This window comes from Vipera berus (assembly GCF_964194415.1).
Source record: "Vipera berus genome assembly, chromosome: 6".
Lineage (NCBI taxonomy): Eukaryota > Metazoa > Chordata > Lepidosauria > Squamata > Viperidae > Vipera > Vipera berus.
In genome coordinates, this window is record NC_138208.1 from 64,070,096 (window position 1) to 64,091,720 (window position 21,625).

At 39.5% G+C, this 21,625-nt stretch overlaps 1 protein-coding gene and 1 long non-coding RNA gene across 2 annotated transcripts; one reads left to right on the forward strand and one right to left on the reverse strand.

Moving 5' to 3' along the window:
* The first annotated feature begins 135 nt into the window (after positions 1 to 135).
* Positions 136 to 7,456, forward strand: LOC308669663. The gene is made up of 4 exons (XR_014026821.1): positions 136 to 206; positions 1,100 to 1,361; positions 4,805 to 4,888; positions 7,379 to 7,456. It is a non-coding gene; the product is annotated as an uncharacterized lncRNA (long non-coding RNA).
* On the reverse strand, positions 203 to 7,385 carry CDC42EP1 (CDC42 effector protein 1). The gene is made up of 2 exons (XM_081330497.1): positions 6,656 to 7,385; positions 203 to 1,286 (listed from the first exon to the last, which is right to left on the reverse strand). Exons 1-2 carry the CDS (start codon positions 7,071 to 7,073, stop codon positions 427 to 429), a joined length of 1,278 nt encoding a protein of 425 aa, XP_081186623.1. The 5' UTR covers positions 7,074 to 7,385; the 3' UTR covers positions 203 to 426.
* Positions 7,457 to 21,625: the final 14,169 nt, after the last annotated feature.

Genomic DNA, 21,625 nt, shown 5'->3' on the forward strand with positions numbered 1-21,625 from the left:
TCAATCAGCCAGTGGGAATGAAGGAGCATATGAAGTCATAAGCATCTTTAACTGCCAGCTGCCACAAAAGAGCAACTAATACTTCTTGTTTGCTATAAATTGTTCCTTTTTTCTATTTCTTCTTTTAAATCCACAGGGAGGAGGAGAGAGAACATGGTAGAGAAATGAGTTCCATCCTCCATCTGCCTTTCCTAGCCTGACATTCTGTAAGTGTGGTAGAACTATCACTCCATGGGAATTCAAACTGGTTTTCAGACTGGAAACACCAGTTTAGGAAGCATTGACATACAGTAGATCACCTGGAAAGAAGGCTAATCTTGTGAATCTGAACATATCCAGAATGCCAGATAGTTTTACATTGTTTCATTTTGCTCTGATATCTCCTAAGAGGCTGGTGGGAGGCCACAAGAGAGCATATACATCTGTTCAAACCTTAACTTCATCTTCATCCTCTTCATCAACATATTCAAAGGAATTAGTGTATCTCTGTCTAACAATGGTTTCTTCATCACTGTCAAACTTGTCATGGTCCTCCTCCTCCTCTTCCTCCTCCTCCTCTTCCCCTCTTTGTCGCCACCCAGTAGAATATTCCTGTTGCTCAGGTGCACCTGCTTTCAAGTGCCATGAGTTGGTAATTGGGCATTCCCGTGTGGTTTGTCTCTTTGGATGATCTTGTGGAGATGGGCTACAGTAGGTGCTTCCTGCCTCATAATGGCGTGCTAAGAGATGGGCAGCATGGTTGAATCCTCTTGCTTCCATGTTACAGTCACTGTGGTGCCCTTTTTGCCAATAGGTCTCTTTTGGCACTGCCCCTAGTTCAGAACTAGAACTCCTGCTTCTCAAACAGGGAGATCCTTCCTCAGACAACTCTATAGAATGAGAATCTCCATTGGCATAGACCAAATGTCCCAAGGGTGATCCAGGCTGAGAGTAATCCAAAAGGCTTGATGCATTTTGGCTTTCTTCACCATTACCATGATGAGATTCTGACTTCCCAAGCAGTGAGCCCTCTGACCAGTTGCTCTTGACGTGAAGGGATGAGTGAGGCTCACTGCTGCTTGGCGGTTTACTTTCTTCCTGGTCTTTCTTTTCCCTGCAGTCAGAGCTGTTGCTTCCTGAGAAGCTGATGACATGAAGAAGTTCGCTCATCAGAGAGGGGCCAAGGTCCAGGCGGAAAGACAGCAAGGAATCTGAACGTTGCAATGCTGACTCAGCAGGATGGGAGCTCTCTGGAGCCTTCTCAGACCGGGGAACACGTGGAATGGTGCAAAATCCAGATTCTAATCCTGAAAGGCCATGAAATCAACAATGAGAAGAAAAAAAATAGAACTACTTCTCTGCATTACCTATTATAGCAGAAGGTGACAATTCTATATTGGTAGAATGTGAAATATGATGATAGGTCGCTAGTATTCGGTAGTATTTCCCAATTCTAGAGAAACTAGAGATTTTTCACATACCCTACCCATAACTGCAGCTTTCAAGTTGCAAATCTCTGGACAAAACAATTTGACAGCAAATGGATTAAAATGGGCAAAAAATCCCAAGGAAATGAAAACCAATCATATATATTTGACTGCACCTGGGATTGCTAGGACCAGATTTCAAAATGGTTCTTCCGCCCCCCCCCCCCGTCCTTTTCTTTAAGCTCACAAATGGGTTTGGGGAGGTGGGGAGGAGCCAAGAGATCAAGGTAGAGAGATGAGTTATTTTCTCCTCTTTGTACTTAGTCAAGATTCCCCTGCAAGAGATCACCATTTCAGAAAAAGTCTATTGTAGAGCGAGTGCACCGTGTCAGACTAACATTGATTCACATTTGCCACCTCATGCACATTTATGTTAATAGTGCACAGCTAAAATATGCAAATTAGTCACCGCTCAGGGGATTGTGAGCTGTTTCTAATGAACTGTTCTTGGTGCCGAGAGCAATTTTTTCATCCCCTGAGTTAACCTAGTAGCCATCCTTCAACAGTGGGCTCCTAGAACCAGTAAAGGAAATATGTAGAAACAGGTTCAGAATTAGAGCGTTATATTTCTGTGTCTGTTTTCCCATTTTATGGCATATGTCTTGTGTCTATGTGTATTCTATTTCTAGACTAAAACTGAAGACATACCATACTCTTAAAAATTATATAAACCCACAGAGTCCATAATCAGGCATATTAACCTCATCACAACAATAATTCTGTTATATGCTGGCATCACGCCATTTAACATCAGTTTGTAAATCATGGCCCTTGTGGAACACACATGTCATTTGCTGCCCTTCCCCTCTAGAATGTCAGTGCGCCTGATATTACAAAGTGCTAACACATTGGCAAAATGTCATCACACATTGAACCAGAAACTATTAATTATTTATTGTTCATTTTAATTTTAACCCTGTTCAACATGCTGTGCGAGTTCAGATTATCATTCCCGAACAATGGGATTTCTCAAATTTAAAAGGTGCAAAGTAGAGTATTTTGTGAAATTCTGGCCCCTTTATCCTACCCTTAATCAAAATTACTGTATGTCATGTATTGGCAGAAAGAACGAAATGGATACTGTGACAGTTCTTCCATTAAATATAAATAGTGCTGCACTATCTTCACAGAGCAGTCTTTCCAAACCTGATGCCTTCAAGGCTGTGTATTATTTATATTGTGGGAAGCATTATGATTTGAATATCAGTTGCTGGAGAAACAGGTACCAGGAGGAACCAAGGAAGTCTATGAACATACTATAAAAATCTGGGGTGGCCTCTGTGGGGAAAAGAGGTTGTTGGTATAGACCAGGGGTAGGCAACCTCGGCTCTTCTATGACTCATGGACTTCAACTCCCAGAATTCCTGAGTCAGCATAGCTGACTCAGGAATTCTGGGAGTTGAAGTCCATGAGTCATAAAGAGCCGAGGTTGCCTACCCCTGGTATAGACAGATCCAGTTGACTGTCAGGCCCAAACCCAGAGACGACACACTGAAATCCAATCACATTCTTTATTAGCTTATTCCTAATGGACAGAATCTTGCCAAACTAAAGCTAGAACTTGCTAGATATATCCTGAGAGATTCTAGGGTGTGCCTACCCTGAACCTCTTCCTCCCTCCTTCCCTCCCCATCCAGCTCAGGACTCTGCAGTCTCTTAATTTGGGCCGCTGATGGAATTTACTGCCTCCTCCCTAAGGGAAGCCCTGTGCTGCTAAAGCTCCAGGTGTACATTCCATCACATTGACTCTTAATTTATTTTAAATATTATACCCTGCTTTTTATTTAGAAAGCATAATAAATGATCTTATGATGGTTCAATATGGCTACTTAATTTTCCAAGGCACATTTCAGCCATTCTCATCTCTAAAATAAAGATACCTTAGGTACATAGGCACTGCCTTAGTTAAGATCTTCTGTGAACATCCTCCTGCCTGTTGCTCAACGTGTAATTAATTCTAAGAGCAATATGAATTATGCATCAGAGCCAGCCGGCCTGAGCAATGAAATATTGGTCATGCTTATTTAGGGAGCAAATATATAGGGAGCAATGGAACTGCAAGTTTGATTACACTCAGAAGATTGAATGGATAAAAGCAGAAAGAATGGGGAACTAGTTTTCTCTCTAAATGATTGGTTAACCTTATCTTTTCTGCACTTTGCTCATGAAGCTGGAATTTATAGGCGGGATGATAAAGTGTAAAAAGCTGGAAAGGGGAATGGGATTGCAACAACTGCACAATTCACAAAAAAAACATCAGAGGGCAGCATTGTGTCATATCTCTTTTGAAGAAAGCCAGGGAAAGAACAAGGCTAGACTGGCAATGTGGTCAAAGATAACTGTGCAGCTGCAGTTGCTCAAATTGACTCTCCTGGTCCCACCTCAGTGAGAATGCTGCAGTTTTCTACTGCAGATGCAGACATCACAGGAGGTAAAGAGCAATTGCTAATTAAACAGTGTAAAACCTGAGTGCATTCCATCGTTTTGAGTTGAGATCAGAATTGGGATAGACTTCTTCCTATGTTGATTAGGTGGATGCATAGAGGATTGTCTGAAAATATCTAAGCAATGGTTTAGCATTTGACACTGGAGAAGATCTGTTCTATTTCATTCTGGTTTCCTCTCATGATCCAAATCAAATTCCTTCCTTTACGTACAGATTCCTTTTTCCCCCCTATCAGCTGCTTGCTTGGCATTCTGTACTGAATATAGATTCTCTTGGTAGACACAGGCCATGTTTGCAGCATTAATGAAAAGTATCTTCCCAAAGTCTTACATATATATCTTCTCAAACCTAGCAAAATAGCACAGATTTATAACCTGATTCTAGGTATGTTTCCACTGATGCATGTCTCATTGCATTTGCTCATTAAGGTTTAACTTCCAAAACAAGTGTACAGAAAAATAATGCTTTTGATGATGATTTTTCTCCACTGCCCTATATAACTCTTCTTTTGACATATTTACCAATTCTCCAAATAGACACATGTCATTGCATGTATTAGTATAGGCCCAGAGTTAGTTCTATGTTTACAGCAATGAAATGTCCGACTTCTATGAGCACAATGTCAAAGTTATGATCTATTTATTGGTTTAAGGTATTTTATTGTTACACCAATTTCAGCCATAATGGATTCCAATGGTTCATGTACAATCAGTGATGAACAAACCATCTCATTTGAGACAAGCTAATCAAATACATTTTACAGCATTAGAGACATAAGCCTGGAGTAGACATCTGAGTCACTGCATGTCAGGTAACATACTGTATGCATCTGTCTGGAGATAGTTGCATACTGTAGCTGTTGCATTTTTATTTCTGAATTTTAATGTTCTAGCTGGAGGGCGCTCAAACAACAAAGCCAACAGGGAGTTGGATTAATCAATCAGCATGCAGGATGCACATCTCAACCTGATTCTAGGTATGTAGTTGAGATTTGGAAGGTGTGCACATCAGTCTGTCTACAACCATCTGCAACCTACGCTTATTCATCAACCCCTTTGCAGCATAGGTATGCGTTGATGCCTACGTACAGTTGCAGACAAGTCTAAAAAGCTAAAATCAGGAGGCATGTGATGTGTGTTTTTATAAGTGGAAAGATCACATCTTCTGTTTTGCTCCTATCTCTCTGTTTACATCCAGCATAATGTGAAGTGGCGTATACACAGAGAAATGTCTGGATTATACAGTACATATGCTGGTTGTAACCATGTATTTCTCTATATGATAGCTGGAAAGCTGTTCTTTTCCAGGGATTCTGACTTCCTGATGTAGAATTTGTACACGTGTAGGCATTTCTTATGTCATGTTGAACATATCCTATGTTTCAATTTATTCTGATGACTGCAATGTATGCAAAATTCTTATTTGCTGGTTATTTAGAGCTTGGCAACAGATTTTTATATTCTGTTCACTTTTAAAATTTAAGGTTATGTTGCCACCTTATAGCCTCACAGAAGCAGATCTTATTGCTCTGAATTATTCCTGTTCTATTTTTTTTATTAAGTTAACTCTTCCAAAGTTTATTTTGTTTATGTACCAAAATGCAGTTTACTCAACTGCAGATGGTAACATTTTGATTTAGAATAAGCAATATAGTAATAGATAAAAATAAAAGTTATTAGCAAATAGATAAGCAAGGATATTGCAGATATATTAAACCTTAAGAAATAATTGGCATATGAAACCATCTGTACTAATGTTTATTCTGCAGCAAAAGATTGCTCTAACAATAACATTATTTTTGCAATTTTTAGACTCTTCATAATATACTTGCTTCATTTTGGTTGCACTTGCCAATCTCACGCATATTTGCAATTGACGATTACTCCACCCCTTCCCTTTCCTTTCCATTTATAACCACACTTCCCATTTCTAATCTCCTGCTGTCTATGGATTGCTGGGTAAACCAGAAAATACATGTAGCTATTTCTGGCCTTATCGTTATCATTCCAGGAAAATGCCAAGTGCATTCTGGAAACATATGACTTAGTAGAATTGGTGTAGACTTGAAAATATGTACCAGAAGAACCATCGGGCAAAAAAATTGATGAAACTTTAAAGCACTCTCAGCTGCCTTTTGGCACTTGGCTGAAAGGCCAGAACAAAGGACAATCTGAAAGCTATGAGTCACATTATGATTTCCTGCCTGAAACCCTCCATTTTCAGTCTTTTATACTTTTTTTTTAAAAAATAGACATATACTTATAGAAATTTCTTGTTGCAAAGCCTCTGAAAAACTCTTAAAAGATGTCATTTGAATATGTACTAGGACAATGCTACGACTTAAGAGCCAGTACATGTTATTCAGAATAATGATTTGGTAATCGCATATTGCGCAACTGTTTTCAAGAAAAGAATGGGTGACCAAGAAAAGAAAATTGCTAGAGAAGAGAATCATAGAGACTGTAATGTAAGATAATGTGTGATAGACTTCCCTTAAACACATACTACAGTATGGCACTCATCAATCCAAAATAGACTTCTAAAAATATTACTGAAATGTCTATTTGAGTCTGCTTATGAAATGTTTTTGCTGGCAAGGGAATTCTGGGAGTTGAAGTCCACCCATCTTAAAGTTGTCAAAATTGAGAAACATTGAACTAAGTAAACCAAAGCACAGAAAGAATTAATATCTAAAACAAGATAACCTATTTAACTCAAATGAGTTACTCTAGAAGCTACCTACCATAATCAGAGAAGCTTGTTGGGGGTTTCTTGAAGGCAAATGCTATACCAAGATCATCAGTCTCATAGTGAGTCTGATTGAGCTGAGGCAGTGACACAGCGTTCTTGATGATGGGCGAGATGGCAGGAGGAGCAGATGAGCCCTGATCCTTGTTTCGGCTTCCCCGGTTCCTTAGCGGGCTCCTTCTCACATGCCACAGTGTCCGAGCAAAGAAATTGTGGGGTTTGACTTCCTCTCCACCATGGTCCCTAAGGAAAGAAGTGTCTCCAAAGGCATCACCACCACGTCCCACATGCATGGTGTGACGAAAGTCCCCCAGTGGTGGGCTGATCATGTCCGGGGTCAACTCTGTTTTGAATCGACGTTTGCTGTGTGAGCCAGACACCCAGCCGATCACGGGTAGCTTTCCAAGACTCATTTCCTAGCCAGTTGGCAAAAACCTGACCCAGAAATTCAATGTGTCCTTCAGAAAAGGTTGATGATAATCTGGAAGTATGTGGGTATGACTTCAGGATGGACTCACACACCTGCACCCCCCATTGCTTATGTTTTCTTTCACTGTTCTTCTTTCTTCTATACTATTTAACAAAGAATAAAAAATAGGCCTGTCACCGAACTTCTGGGTTTCTTCTGTTGTCTAATTTGCACTGTTCTCTTCAGTCCAATTTGATAGTCACCCTCCACAGTTTTCATGTAGCTATTTATCTGATTTGCTTCTTACAGGTCTGGATGAGCATAGGGAATCCCAGTCTCTCTTTTTGAACAGCAATGGTCATTAAAACAGTGTTTGCGCTTGTCTGATTCAATGTGTGCAAAGCTGGAAAATCAATATTATTGAGCTGATTCGTCTTCCATCATCTCTCTTTCTCAATTTCTTTTGAAAAAACCAGCAAAACCATGGGGCAGCAAGTAAGAAGGGTCACAGAAGGAGTCTCACATCTCATATCATGAGCCTGGATTCTTGCCACAGAGCATCCTAGAGAAGATAAAAGAGACAAAGTAATAGTTGAAATTCCAAAACTATTTTAAAATGATGCATTTGAAAGTGAAGATTGCCCATGTGTGCCAGTAACCAGTCTGTGATGAAAGTACAATGCACAAGGTTAGGTAGTACATGGTACATTAAGCAGATTCCTTCTGGAGTCCACCACCAGGTGGCACAGATGGTTTTCTGTCTGCAAAACTTATATTTGCATTTAACACACATGCTGTTGATCAAACAATTCTAGAGAGATTACATATTAATAGATGAAATGACTTTCTCCTTTGCTTCCTGTGTAACGTTGGCTGGAATTATAGTTAGGTTGAAATAGAGCTTGATGGCAGAGTTTGTTGCAGTACACTATTTTCCTATGTCTGTACCCTCCAGTTCTGAGGCAAATGATTGGCAGGGGATGCATCATCTTGCAAGAATTTCCCAACTCTTTTTCTGCAGAGCCTCAGATCCTTATTACATTCTGTTCTAGCTGTATGTGACTTAAAAGAATCCTTCCCTAACATGGGGTTCTGGGGCAAAGTAAAATAGCTAAGATACCTTCAAGTCAACTTTTGATGACTTACAGACATATCCATGCAGTTTTCTTACCAAACAGTTGGGTTTTTTTCCCTCCCAGGATACTCCAAATGTATATTTTCAACTGGTGCAAAGTATGGCAATGTGGGCAATTCTTGGGGTCTCTAGGAGGATCCATGTTACACCACTGTTCAGTGAGCTGCACTGGCTGCTGGTCTACTTCTGGGTGCAATTCAAGATCTTGGTTATTTCCTTTTAAGGCCTCCATGGCCTGGGTCCAGGTTACTTGAGGAACTATCTCACCTCACTGGAACGCACCCTCCCTATCTGCACCAGCAGAGGAGGCATGCTATGAGCCCTGTCAGTCAAAAATTCTGGCTGGCGGGGTCCAGGAAAAGGGCCTTCTCTGCCTGGGTTCCTGTCCTTTGGAACATCTTAGCCCCTGAGGTGAGATTGGCTCCCACCCTTCTGATCTTCTGCAAGAGCTTGAAGACCTGGCTCTGTCAGAGGACTTGGAGCCCAAATGGAGGAACAGTGGTTGTTGAATTAAGAGGCAATCCCAACTCCCCACCCCCGAGCATCCTGTTCCCTCCTCCCCATCTTTTAACTACAATTTTATCTTTATTGGAATTTTTATTTTTATAGATATTTGTTAGGATTTAATGGTTTAATGCTGGAAGCTGCCCAGAGTCATTTCATTAAGAGATGGGTGGCAAATACATTCACTAAATAAATAAATAATAAAATAATATTTAAAAACTTCTTGGTCTTCCTGAGTTTTCCTAGTTGTCTTTCATTCCAGTACAAACCATCTCTGACCATGTTTAACTTCTGAGCCCAGCCAAAGTTGACCAGTACTGCCACCTGCCATTGCCCTCAATAGTACAGTCACCATGGCGCTATTTGCCATTATTAGCCAAATATTATAAAAGTTGTAATTAAATACATCCGAGGCCATATGACTGAGGAAAGCACACATCTTCTTTCCTGTTCCTGATTTCAGTAATGAAGATGCCCTGGTTAGATGTGCTTATAGTTAATCCAATCCTTTCCATCAGTTAGGATTTTGTGACCATATTCAGTGTTTCCATAAGTGTAATTGCTTGCTGGATTATTGGAATTATAACGTCACATCTGGAGACCATCAGGATAGGAAAGCTATTTTACAAACTAATGCTTTGAACATGGAAACAATTCTGCACAGATACTGCTTTGGTGAACCAGAGTCTACACAATACTGCACATTGACTGGCATGTACTTGAACCCACATACATCTGTTTTTGCTCAATATCCAACATTTTAAAGTTCCAGATATTTGAAATATTACTAGCATTTGCACATTATTAATGTACTAGCTTAATGAAATGCTTCTTTATACACTTTTCTCAGTGGAAAATGTTCTCTCCCCCATTGTGCTGACTTAACCATATCCAGAAACCAATTCAAATGTCTCCTTTGTTTCCTATGTTGTGGCTCACCTTGGAAAGCCAGAAAGGCAGAGCAGGAGTAGCTACTGAATCACTAAGTGGTGTTCCAGCTCCGTCTTTCCTTTTTTTTGGCTCTGTTTGTTCATTCAGAGTTACTCTTATCTACTAGGTTTGGAAGCTGGCAAATATTAAAAAAACAAAAACTGAGTAACTTCAGTTGGAATTTATGGCACATACTAACTGCTTTTTAAGAGGAATGCGTTTGGGTTGCAAAGAAGCAGTTCAGTGTTTAACAACCTGCAATCTTAGCCTAGACACAGAAACAAATGGTCACCTATACTGATGGAAACATGCTTATCAGAACATAATAAAAGGATTGCATACATATAGGCGATAGAAGTTATTGGGACTGGGTAATCTTGCTGGATTTTATTCCCATACATATTTGCTTGTGGCCTCTGTGACCCAATGTCATCCTTATGAGACAGAGCAGAACAGGAACTGACTCACAGGAAAGTTAGAGCTATACTTTATTGAGATAATCTATACTAATAGAACCTTGCAAGCATGCCTGTGTTTTTCCTACCCCAGGTGTAGGCAACCTTGGCTCTTTTATGACTTCAACTCCCAGAATTCCTGAGCCAGCCCTACCCTCTCTCTTATACTCCAGGAAGACAGGGGGAATAACAATCTGAGTCTTTTTCTAATACTCTTCCAGCTCTGGGCATAACACATGCTTTTGTACCTGTTGTTGTTCTAAACGTTTGGATGCCTTCTCCAAGTTATGACCATGGTTCCCTACACCCAATCAAGTAACACATTTTTGCAGGACATCTCACAAAGAGGGAGATGTAGGTAGCACCCTTCGTGTCTCTTGTCAGTAATGATGTCCCAGCTCCTTCTTTCTTCTGATGAGTATAAGAAAAACAACAAGGCTAAACATATGAACCTCTAGAATGCTGGAAAATACCAATCTAGTCTACAAATCAGAAAAACCTGTTCTAGCTGGACCCTGCTTAACAGTGTAATAGAGGTTAAAATTTGCCCATGCTAATGAGAAAGGCTATGATTTTTTGTTCTTCTTTAAGCAATTCATGAGAATTGTGACTTTTATCCATCTCCATCTCAGTTACCCTCCATCACCCTCCTTTCACTGAGGCCTAGCATATCTCACTAATATCATCATGAAAATGCTGACAGGAGATGGGGTGGAGAAGGAGGAGATAAAAGAGCAGAGGAAGGTATTTGTATGTGGAATCTGCTCAAAAGCTGTGACAGGCCAAGCAGAAGATTGTTTTCTATTTCTCCACATGACTCCTATTTAACAAACACAACTCAAAAAGTGTTGCTTTCTTTTGGATTTGCTGTCCCATTGCCAGCAGCCACCTCAGCCTGCTCTTGCTAAAGAACTTTGGTTTCTTCCAAAAGCCACAACTTTATGTGCCTCCTTATCATCCATCTTTGGTTTTACTCCTCCTTTCCTTTTTTCTGCCAACCAGCCTAAGTTACTATTGCAAGGACTGTCCCAAACTCTGCTGCCCTGGAGCAATATAATCAACAAAAGTTCTTCCCGCTCCTTTGAATTCATCAGGAATCCAAAATCTAGTTATTCTTTTGTTTAAGGAAAGTTTATGTACAGCTACTGATAAGCAATGGCTGCGTTGGCATCTGTCTGTCTGTCTATCCATCCATCTTTTAATTTAATCAATTGATTTGATTTAGGTGCTGGCTGACTCCAGAATTAACCAACCTACCTTCCTTCCTTCCTTCCTTCCTTCCTTCCTTCCTTCCTTCCTTCCTTCCTTCCTTCCTTCCTTCCTTCCTTCCTTCCTTCCTTCCTTCCTTCCTTCCTTCCTTCCCCTTCTCTTTTTTTCTCTTCTTCTCATAAGAATATTTACAGTACTTGACTACTGAATCTAATGCTGTTTACTTTCAAATGTGTCTCTAAATAGCACATATTATTTTACATCGCTTTTGTTGCTTTTGCCAATGTCCAGGCTGATCTTGTCCAATTCAATTTTTTTTCCAGATGCAACCGACAATTATCTTCATCGTGCCTACTCAACCCAGCCACAGATGAAGGGAAAAAACATAACATATATGGAGGGTGATGAGTTGGGCAAAGCCATCTTAATTTCTCCAACTTATAAGGCATTCTTGAACAACGTTTGTTTTATTTCTGTCTTGTCTTGATATAAGAACCCTAAAACAATTAGGAGTGAAATTAGAAAATACGATCAGCGTCTTCTTTTGTTTTAGGAAATTCCTGTCTGTTATCCAGACCGTCATAGTTACACAGAACATGAACAGCCTGTTAGCACCAGAATGCATTTCAGTTTACAAGTTCAAAGGCTCAACCAGAAACACTACTTTGAAAAAAGAGTACCAGCAAACAAATGAACAAAAATGGAAGGAAAAGATCCAGATGGCTCTTTGTGATATTTGCAATCCAAGCCATCCCAAAAGGTAGGAATATGAAAAGTGGAAAGAGCTAACTCTGGATAGTCTGAAAAAAGAACTAATCCTGCTGTGTGCCAGTTTTGAGTTGAAATCCAGAATATTTGCTTTCTTGCTAATTTATTCCCTAGCAAGTCAGCAATTAAAACACAGGCTATTTAATAAAACACTAAATTAAAATGCTTTCTAGAAGAAGAATTACCAACATCTGGAAGATCTCTAGTTGCTTCCAGGCCTAAGAAATTAGACTCATAAGCCACAGCGGAAACATGAGAGGTGTTTGTGTGTGTGTGTACGAATGTGTGTGTGTATATATATGGATCACATGGAATACTTTTTTTTCTCAGAGAGGCTCATGTTTAAGTCTGGCATCTTAAAGTACTACTACTTAGTTCTATTCACATGATCACACTCCACAGTTAAAAAGAAATTCTGTTTCATGCTTGAAAAGTTAAGGAGTTAAGTTACACACACACACACACACACACCCCATAATTTCTACTTCAGCACTTTTTCCCCCCTGGCTGCTCCACATGGTAGTCTGTCTTGACTCAAACCATTTCTCCATCTTACGGTCTTTTCTTTTTGTCCTACTCTTTCTCTCCTTCTCCTACTGCATCCTGTTTCTTATAATTCCTCACAACTTCAAACGTCCTCAACTTGGCGCCATCCAGATGGGGTGAATTATAGTTTCCTATAATTCCCAAGCCAAAATGCTGAAGGCATTAAAAAAAATGTAGGGGACTGTTGCCTCTTCCCCTTAATTTTCTTGTCCCATCTTCATCACCATCATTACCTTCATCTCTTTCCATTTCTTTTTCGACCTTTCAAGCTCTACCCCATAATTTCTTTTTTCCCCTCCTCTCCCTTTCCCACACTCCGTACGACGTACTAAAATTCACCCGCGACTTGCCAAGTGTAGAAAAATGTTAATTTCTAATCTTTAGAATTTACCTGTCCTCGGGGCTGGAAGGAAAACCACACAGACTCTCGTCTTTCTGAGTTTTCTAAGTCTTTTTTTTTTCCACCGAAGAAAACTTGCCGGGGAGTCCTGAAACTCTTTTTTTACCACCGCAGCCAACGGTGGGGCTCTTAATGCCAGTGACGTTAAAAGTCCCTCAATCGTCGCCGTCCCTTCACCGTGGACATAAAGAAGCAGAGTCAAGGGACGGACACGGGAGAGGGATTTGGAAAGAGGATGGGTGGAGTTTCAGCTCTGATTGACCAATCCCGAGCCGACAGAGAATGAAGTTGGGTGAAGACAGAATGGCTTTCAAAAGTCCAGCCGAGGGAAATTCAGAAACTCGTGATCTTTCATCTTTCCCCTTCCCCACCCATCTCTTTCCGACTCAGAGCGTCCTTCTTTAAGAGGCTGTGATTTTGAATATTTTCCTTCCGTGAACAGAATTGAGGGATGGCATTTTCAGCTTTGGCAGGTTTTTCTCGGTTTATTAGGAAAAAAAAAGTTGGTTTTATTAGATCGACAGCCTCCCTCCCCATCGTTCCCCCCCCAATACATCTGCACACAGCGATTAAGCGACTACACAGATTTGAACCTATACGTTGCAGCTTCACCTTCCTCTCTTCTTCCAAATGTGGATCAGGACGATGGGGAAGGAAGAGGAAGTCTTTATTCCCCGCGTGCATTTTGTTTACCTGAAGCAGTAGATTCCAGCTGTACTCGGTGCGATCCTAAACTCCAATAGTACGCGACAGCTGTCTGTGGGTTTCCAGATGCTGCTGAACTACAGCGCCCATGGTCCCCATCCAATATGGCCAAGGAGTAGGGTACGTAGGTGTTGTAGTTTAGCAATATCTGTAGAGTTACAATGCTCCATGCATTTAAGGAGCTGGATTTAACATAGCATATAGATAGGGTTTTCTGCCTGAGCAGGGGGTTGGACTAGAAGACCTTCAAGATCCCTTCCAACTCTGTTATTTTGCTAGGAGTGTCTGTGTACAAGCCCTGTGTGCTCACACACACTTCTGTGGATCTGCAGTTTCAGACTGCCATGATTTAAATGGAGGAATAGAAGATTGATATTTTGTACTGCCCTGACTTACATTATTCTTCTGAGCTACCAGTCAGTGGGAATGCGATAGTCATTGCAGGAAGGTAAAATGGATAAATAAGAAACTTTGTTATCAACATGGCTAGGAAATTTTTACAATGATATACGATGTGGTTATATATACCACTGAAAGGCAAAGATTTATTTGTGTTAGACATGACTTCTGGTGATTATATGGCTGTACCAGTGTAGTTTTTGTGCAAACAGGATTGAATAGTTTGCTGTAACTTTCTTCCCAGATTATTTTTCAACTTCTTAGCAGAGCTTATAGCCTTGCAGTTGTTTAATAATCTCTTATGCAAACATTAACCTGATCCAACCCAACTTGTATTCTGAGATCAACTGAAGTGAGCAATGTGTTGCAACCGACTTATTTATTTCTGTTTTTCTAGATACTTGTTTCCAATGTCACCCATATATCACATTAAAATACTTCTTAAAAATATCCACAAACACACATTCACTGTTCCATCGAGTTGCTGGAGAAGTCCACTTTCAGAGTGTTCTTTGACTTTCTCCCTCCCTCCCTCCTTGAGTCCTTAAGATGATTATGTTTAAAGCATAATATTTTCATGAGTTGTTCTGGTTGAACTCTTCCTTCCTTTATTACTCAACATGTGGTTGATCAGTTCAAATTAATGAGTTTGCATATTACCCAAACAGTAGTATTGGGGAAGGATGGTGGCTCAGTACATGCAGTATATTGCACACTAAGACCAAGTTGTATCAAAAGACGATAGAATGAAAATGGAACTATAATTAGTTGGGGATTCTGAAAATGTAGAATAGAGTTACACCCTCTGCAAGGGAACTTACATTTATCCTTAAAGCAGCAGCTTTACAGCCTAAAAGTTATTACTAAACAATCAACTATTGTCTTTGACTAGGAGTGCTTTTCTAAACCTTGTATCTGTAGTCATACTATGTATGTAACCAAGTCATTGGTTTTCATCTTTCATGTTGTACAAGACCAGCATATTTGATTAGTTGATGGTTTCATGTACTTTATTTCAAAGCTCAGAAAACATGTTAATTCAGTAACTGACTTCATGGTACATGCATGCCGCCTCTGTTTTGTCTGTGCCCGTTTCTGGAGAAACTGGTCTGCCTAATCACTTCCAGGACAGATTAATGTAATATGTTCTAGATCGTGGTGGCTTTAATAATAGGTTCAAAGCTGCCCTTCAGAGGGCAGTTATCAGAGTTCTGGCTAGAACCTATGGGATAGATTCATATATCATTCTAAACCATGCTTTGTTTAATTCTGATTTATGAATAAGACACAGTTAACTAGTTAATGTAATCATATTGGCTAGGTTCATACAACATAATGAGACAAAACAAACAAACCATATGGCCTAGAAAAACATAAGATATCTGTTAATAGCTACGTTTACATGGTGAGATTCCATCCATCCATACATGCATGTATACATACATACATACATACATACATGCATACTATTGCTTTGCTGGCGGTTTAGCATATTATGGGAACCAGCCACTTGTGACTGATTCAATAAAGTATGATTAAACATACCATGACTTAATAAGATATATGAATTACCTTGCAGCTAACCCTTACAGGACATACTTGATTAATATGTTTTCTGGTTTCAGTACAATTCAATCATAAACCTCAGTTATCTTGTACACTTTTTGTCAAAACAGCGGATACGAATATATTACTGTGGCATGCTCATATTATTCACAGTGCCCAGGGCAGTGTTTCTCAACCTTGGCAGCATGTTAGCTGGGGAATTCTGGGACTTGAAATCCACACGTCTTAAAGTTGCCAAGATTGAGAAACACTGGCCTAGGGCCTATAAAACGTTTGGAGTTTATTAATGTATTTTAAGGTTGTTTTTTTTAAAAAAAACTGAAAATATGACAGGGAAATCAATTTATATAGCATCCAAGTTAAATATATTTAATTCATTACTATTACTTCATCACATGTATACTCATTGCAATTTAATTTTGTGACATCGTGCACCCTTCGACAAAATAAAATTCACTATATCTCATTGAAAATATAAGTGAAGGAAATACCTTTATAATCCTAAAATTTTGGCTTATTACTGCAGTGAAAACTTATGAAGATAAATGGCCCGAGAATCTACAAGGGTCTTAATGGGGCCCTGTACCACCAAACTCCCATACTTTGATTCAGGAAATACAGTTTGTCCCAATCTTCAGATTGAAGTTCTATTGTTCCTGTCTGGATGCCGGCAGTTCTTGCACAGTGGAAGAGTTTGCTAATCTTTTAAACCAGTGCAAACATACCTGAATACTCCTGCTAAAGTTTTTCTAAAACAGAGAAATACTTTCCTCCTATAACAATGGGCTTTCCTCTTAACAATGAGGCTCAGTTAGGATGGCATTGGTGAAAATATAACCGTGTCCTTCAAATTAATGATACTGCTGTGTGGTTGACACTATATTCTACCAGAAGATTAGGAAGCAGTGGTGTTACCCTTTTTTTCATGTGATAAGCAATAACAAGAAGTATTCTCTTCATAAAGGAAGTTCTTTATTAACATTTTAAATATATTTACATAGGTTGCCATGTAGTTTGATATTCATATTGTTGTATTCAGAAAAGATAAAGGGTGGGAAATGATATTAAGGCTGCCCATAGTCTCTAGAGTAAAGTTTTAAGTTTTGCCATAGCTTTTTCTGGAAAGCAATGTAGAGCCTATTTAAAAGGAAGTACTGTAAGGAACAAACACCTATAAACCCTGGGAACAATAGTATGATGATGATGATGATGATACCAAGGCTTCAGGCTTGAAAGACCTATATTTATAAAAATCTTAGCAGCTAACAGTCAGGGTGGGGCACAGAATTACTATAAAGCACAAAACTTGTTCAACTAAGGAATTTATCTGCAGCATCAAAGTTCAGAATCCTGTAACAAAAAAAAAGGAAGCGGGGGGGGGGGGAAAGCAACAGACCGGATTCCATTCTCCTCACACAGACTTTCTTCTATCCCAAAAGCCTAATTGAGAAGGCAAAGAATTTGGAATCCCTTAGTAGACCATTCCAAAATTTAAATTCCACCCACCCTTTTGCAGCACTGTAATCAGTGATTGAATAAAGAGGGGCAATATGAAAAAGCAAATGTCACCATCAAAACTTTTCAAGCTGATTTTTGTGTGACTTCATTCTTTTTCTCGCTCTACCATTAGAAAAAAGTGAAAGAACCAGAGGATTCAAGAACATATTAACATATACTTTTTTTAAAAAAAAATAGTGCAATGTGTAAATGTAGCAACTCATTTTCTGATTTTTCTATGAGCTAGAAAGAGTGCAGAGAAGAGCAGCAAAGATGATTATGAAAAAAAAGGTAAAGGTAAAGGTTCCCCCGCACATGCGTGCTAGTCGTTTCCAACCCTAGGGGCCGGTGCTCATCTCTGTTTCAAAGCCGAAGAGCCAGCGCTTGTCCAAGGACGTCTCCGTGGTCATGTGGCCGGCATGACTAGACACCAAAGGCGCACGGAACGCTGTTACCTTCCCACCGTAGTGGTCCCTATTTTTCTACTTGCATTTTTACGTGCTTTCGAACTGCTAGGTTGGCAGAAGCTGGGACGAGTAACAGGCGCTCACTCTGTTACGTGGCACTCTGGATTCGACCTGCCAAACTGCCGACCTTCAGATCGACAAGCTCAGCGTCCTAACCCACTGAGCCACCACGTCCCTTATGATTATGAAACTGGAGACTAAAACAAATGAAGAATGGTTGCAGGAACTGGGTATGTCTTGTTTAACGAAAAGAAGGACAGGGTGACATGACAGCTGTGTTCCAATATCTAAGGGGTTGCCACAAAGAAGAGGGAGTCAATCTATTTTTCAAAGGATCTGAAGGCATCTGAAGAAGCAATGGATGGAAACTAATCAAGGAGAGAAGCAAGCTAGAACTAAGGAGAAATTTCCTGGTAGTTAGGACAATTAATCATGGAACTTGCCTCCAGAAGTTGTGGATGCTCCAACACTGGAGGTTTTTAAGAAGAGATTGGACAACCTTTCTCTGAAATGTCACAGGGTTTCCTGCTTGAGCAGGGGGTTGGACTAGATGACCTCCAGGGTCCTTTCCAACTCTGTTATTATGTTCTATTATTCTGTAATGTCTGAGGCATTTAAGTCATGTTCCATGGGGAATATCACAAAGCTGTAACTCAGAAATGCACAACAGAAACTCCAGAACCCCATATATCTCTCACGGCTTTGGAGGCAACTCCAAGAAACCCTCAGAAGCTCATGCCAAATGGTAATTACTTATGTGATAAAAAGTGGAAATTCATAAATACTAAACTGAAGAGGATCATTTAAACACATTTGATTGTATATACGTGTTAAGCACAAATTCTGTCCATGGGTGCATGTTTCAGTGGGCAGATGCTGAAATTGCCCTGGAAAGGTTGCATACTCCTGTACAATGGCTTGGCTACACTCAACTTTCTTGTTGAAATGATATACTTCCAATGTCTTTATGTGCAACTGCTTACCTCATTCATAACATTTTGTAGGCAGTCAAGCCATGGTCATCCTTCACTTGCAGTCTCCTATGATTTTATATCACTTCTTCTGTTTTATTTTAATTTTGGTCACAAAGCAAACATATATATATATATATATATTAAAGTGAATAGAAAGAAAAACTAAATAATGTATTTTGATTAATGGTTGTGAAAGACCTCTGTCAAGAAGAATATTATTAGCTTTATTTTCGTCTAGAGCGAAAGAAGAAGAAAGATTTAACATGTTCAGTTTCTGCACATTAAGTTTAAAAATTCTGCTCAAAAAGACCTAATAACCCCTTTCACCAAAGAGCACATGAAATTAAATATTTTGTATTTTGTCTTTGACATAGCCTCCACACTGATTGAGTTGTAGTTTAATCACAGCTGTACCTCTGAGCTTGAGGCAGTATGTTCAGTATACGGAATCCTATAATATTTATCATGACAGTGCTCTATAGGCTAGTTTAGCCTGAGAACAATTGCCCAAAGAAGCAGAAAGATTTCCAAATTATGGGCAGATGCCATTAAGACGTTTATCTATGACTTTTGGACTGTTGGAATGCATCTAATGATACATCCTCATCTAGACTTACCTGTATTGTAGTACTGCTTGTCCATAACTAGACCTAAACTTAATAATAATAATAAAGTTGGAAGGGACCTTGGAAGTCATCTAGTCCAACCGCCTGCTCAGGCAGGAATACTACACCATTTCAAACAAATGGCTGTTCAGTCTCTTTTTAAAAACTTCCAGTGTAGGAGCATTCACAGCTTCTGGAGGCAGGTTGTTCCACTGATTCATTGTTCTAACTGTCAGGAAGTTTCTCCTTAGTTCTAGGTTGCTTCTCTTCTTGATTAGTTTCCATCCGTTCAGTCATAATACTGCAATCTGTTTCTTTGCCATTGTGAGTTTTGAAAGGATTTAAATTTAAATAAAGTATATATTTTTTAATAAACTGCTTATGGCTACTTCGGTTGGTATGCTTGACTCACGTGTTTTTCCCCCTGCTTTTTAATAAGCAATAAATAAATTGGATACTAACACCCTTTAAAAAACCATCAGCTTGCGTCATCATTATCATTGCTCCCTGCTTTCCCCCTCCTCTAAAGTGTATTCATATTTGCAGATATAAACTGGCATAATAAGGGGACAGATGGATGTAGGCTCATTATTTTGTTTAGGGTAAATGGTTGTTTGTAATTGGCCATGCTCACCATTTTGTGATGGCAGCCATGGCATTGTCCCATATTTCCAAATGTGTCCAGTAGCCCCCAAATGTTAGGCTTTGTAGTTCTAAACCAGAACCTTTGTTATTACAATATTGGCAAAGGCCACTTTTTATTTTAGTACTGTGATATGTTTCTGCAGATGTAAGATTAGGCACACTGTGAATCTATAGTTCCAAAAATTAACAAGATATGGGTTTGCCATGCTTGCTAGAATATATTGCTTGATGTAGCATCTGTCAAATATTAAAAGGTCTGGATACTTACAAAATGGGGTTAACAATAATTTACTTCATGGCAGACTTTCTGAGACTAGACCTGGAACGCCAATTTATTATTAACATGCAGGAGCACCACATTCCTTTAGTTTTTATTTAAAGGGGTAGGATTTTTCTGTCAGATCAATAGATCTGAATGCAGCAGGCCATGATGTTTGTACATTTCTGCCAAAGAGCAGCTGACTATTCCCTTGAGCTCCAAGAAAGGAGAACCAAACTTTTCATTCATCTGATTAACTTAATATGTAGGAAAGCTGTGTAATTCATCCTATCATGGAGTTTCATTTCAACATATGCTTTGCACAAAAGCTGGCAATATTCCACAAAACCTTTGTCAGATGAGTATTTCCATCTTCTCATTGAAGGATCACATCCTTCTCCCCACAAAAAGACATCTCTCTTTTTGTTGTAGGGTGGAGGGGGCAATTCCAAGAGAGCTGTAATCATGCCTGCTCAGGAATGCAGAACAAATCTTTTCCACATTGGCATCTGTTTTAGGAGGGATCTGGTTGGGGAGGGGGCTCTCTGCAGGCCTTTATAACTCTCTTTTCTTCCCCACTCCTCTCAGCATCTCATTATTCCAAGGCTGTAGAATGCACTTAAACCATTCTATAGTAGCCAGACCAACGTGGATTCTGATTCTATCTTTATCTTCTTAACTAAGAAGATTTATTTCAGTTCACTACTTAAAGGAGGAAACATGTTGGGTCAACTATGTTACTGAGAAGGCAGGACAATGGTAAAGATACTCTTCCATGTACAGTCTTCTGGTGCCCTCCAAAGATCACTCTTAGAAGTTGAAACCTTAACACATCTGAAGGATCTAAGATTAGAGCAGTTTGCGTCAGGATATTGCAGAGCACAATGGTTCCATTCAAAAGGAAGCATTCTGGAATCTCAGTTTCCTTGAATAAATGAGAAGCTCAGCACTAGGGTAACCATATTTATACAGAATCCCTCCCCCACCCCCAAATCATACCTAGATCAGAAAACAAAAATAATAGAGAGATACATACAAATTGCATATGTTACTGCAGGTATAATTTTAGAGGCTGTGTAACAATTGAAAGAGAAAATCGATACAGACCATCAGAATGGGGAAGATTACAGTAGGACTTGATGGCTATTCATTTGCCCAATCTGCAGGTTGGCTGCTCATGGTTATTGGAGAAATTTAATGGCCATGTATTCTCCTTTTTCCTTTCTTGATATATATGCTGGCTTCATTTTATGAGATTATTAAACTTTGTCTCCAGATTGAGATGCAATGGAGCCAACCCTCTGAAGCTTGCATCCAGATGGGAGATGCCAAGTTCCTATCACTCCACTGAACTCAATCAATAGTCATGTTGATTGGGAATGAAGATAATTGCAGTCTAACTCCTTTGATGACAAGATGGGGGAAGGCTACCACAGAAGGGAAGGGGAAAAGTCAAGTGTTTGTGTCTCAGGGAGCTCCAAATACAAAATAT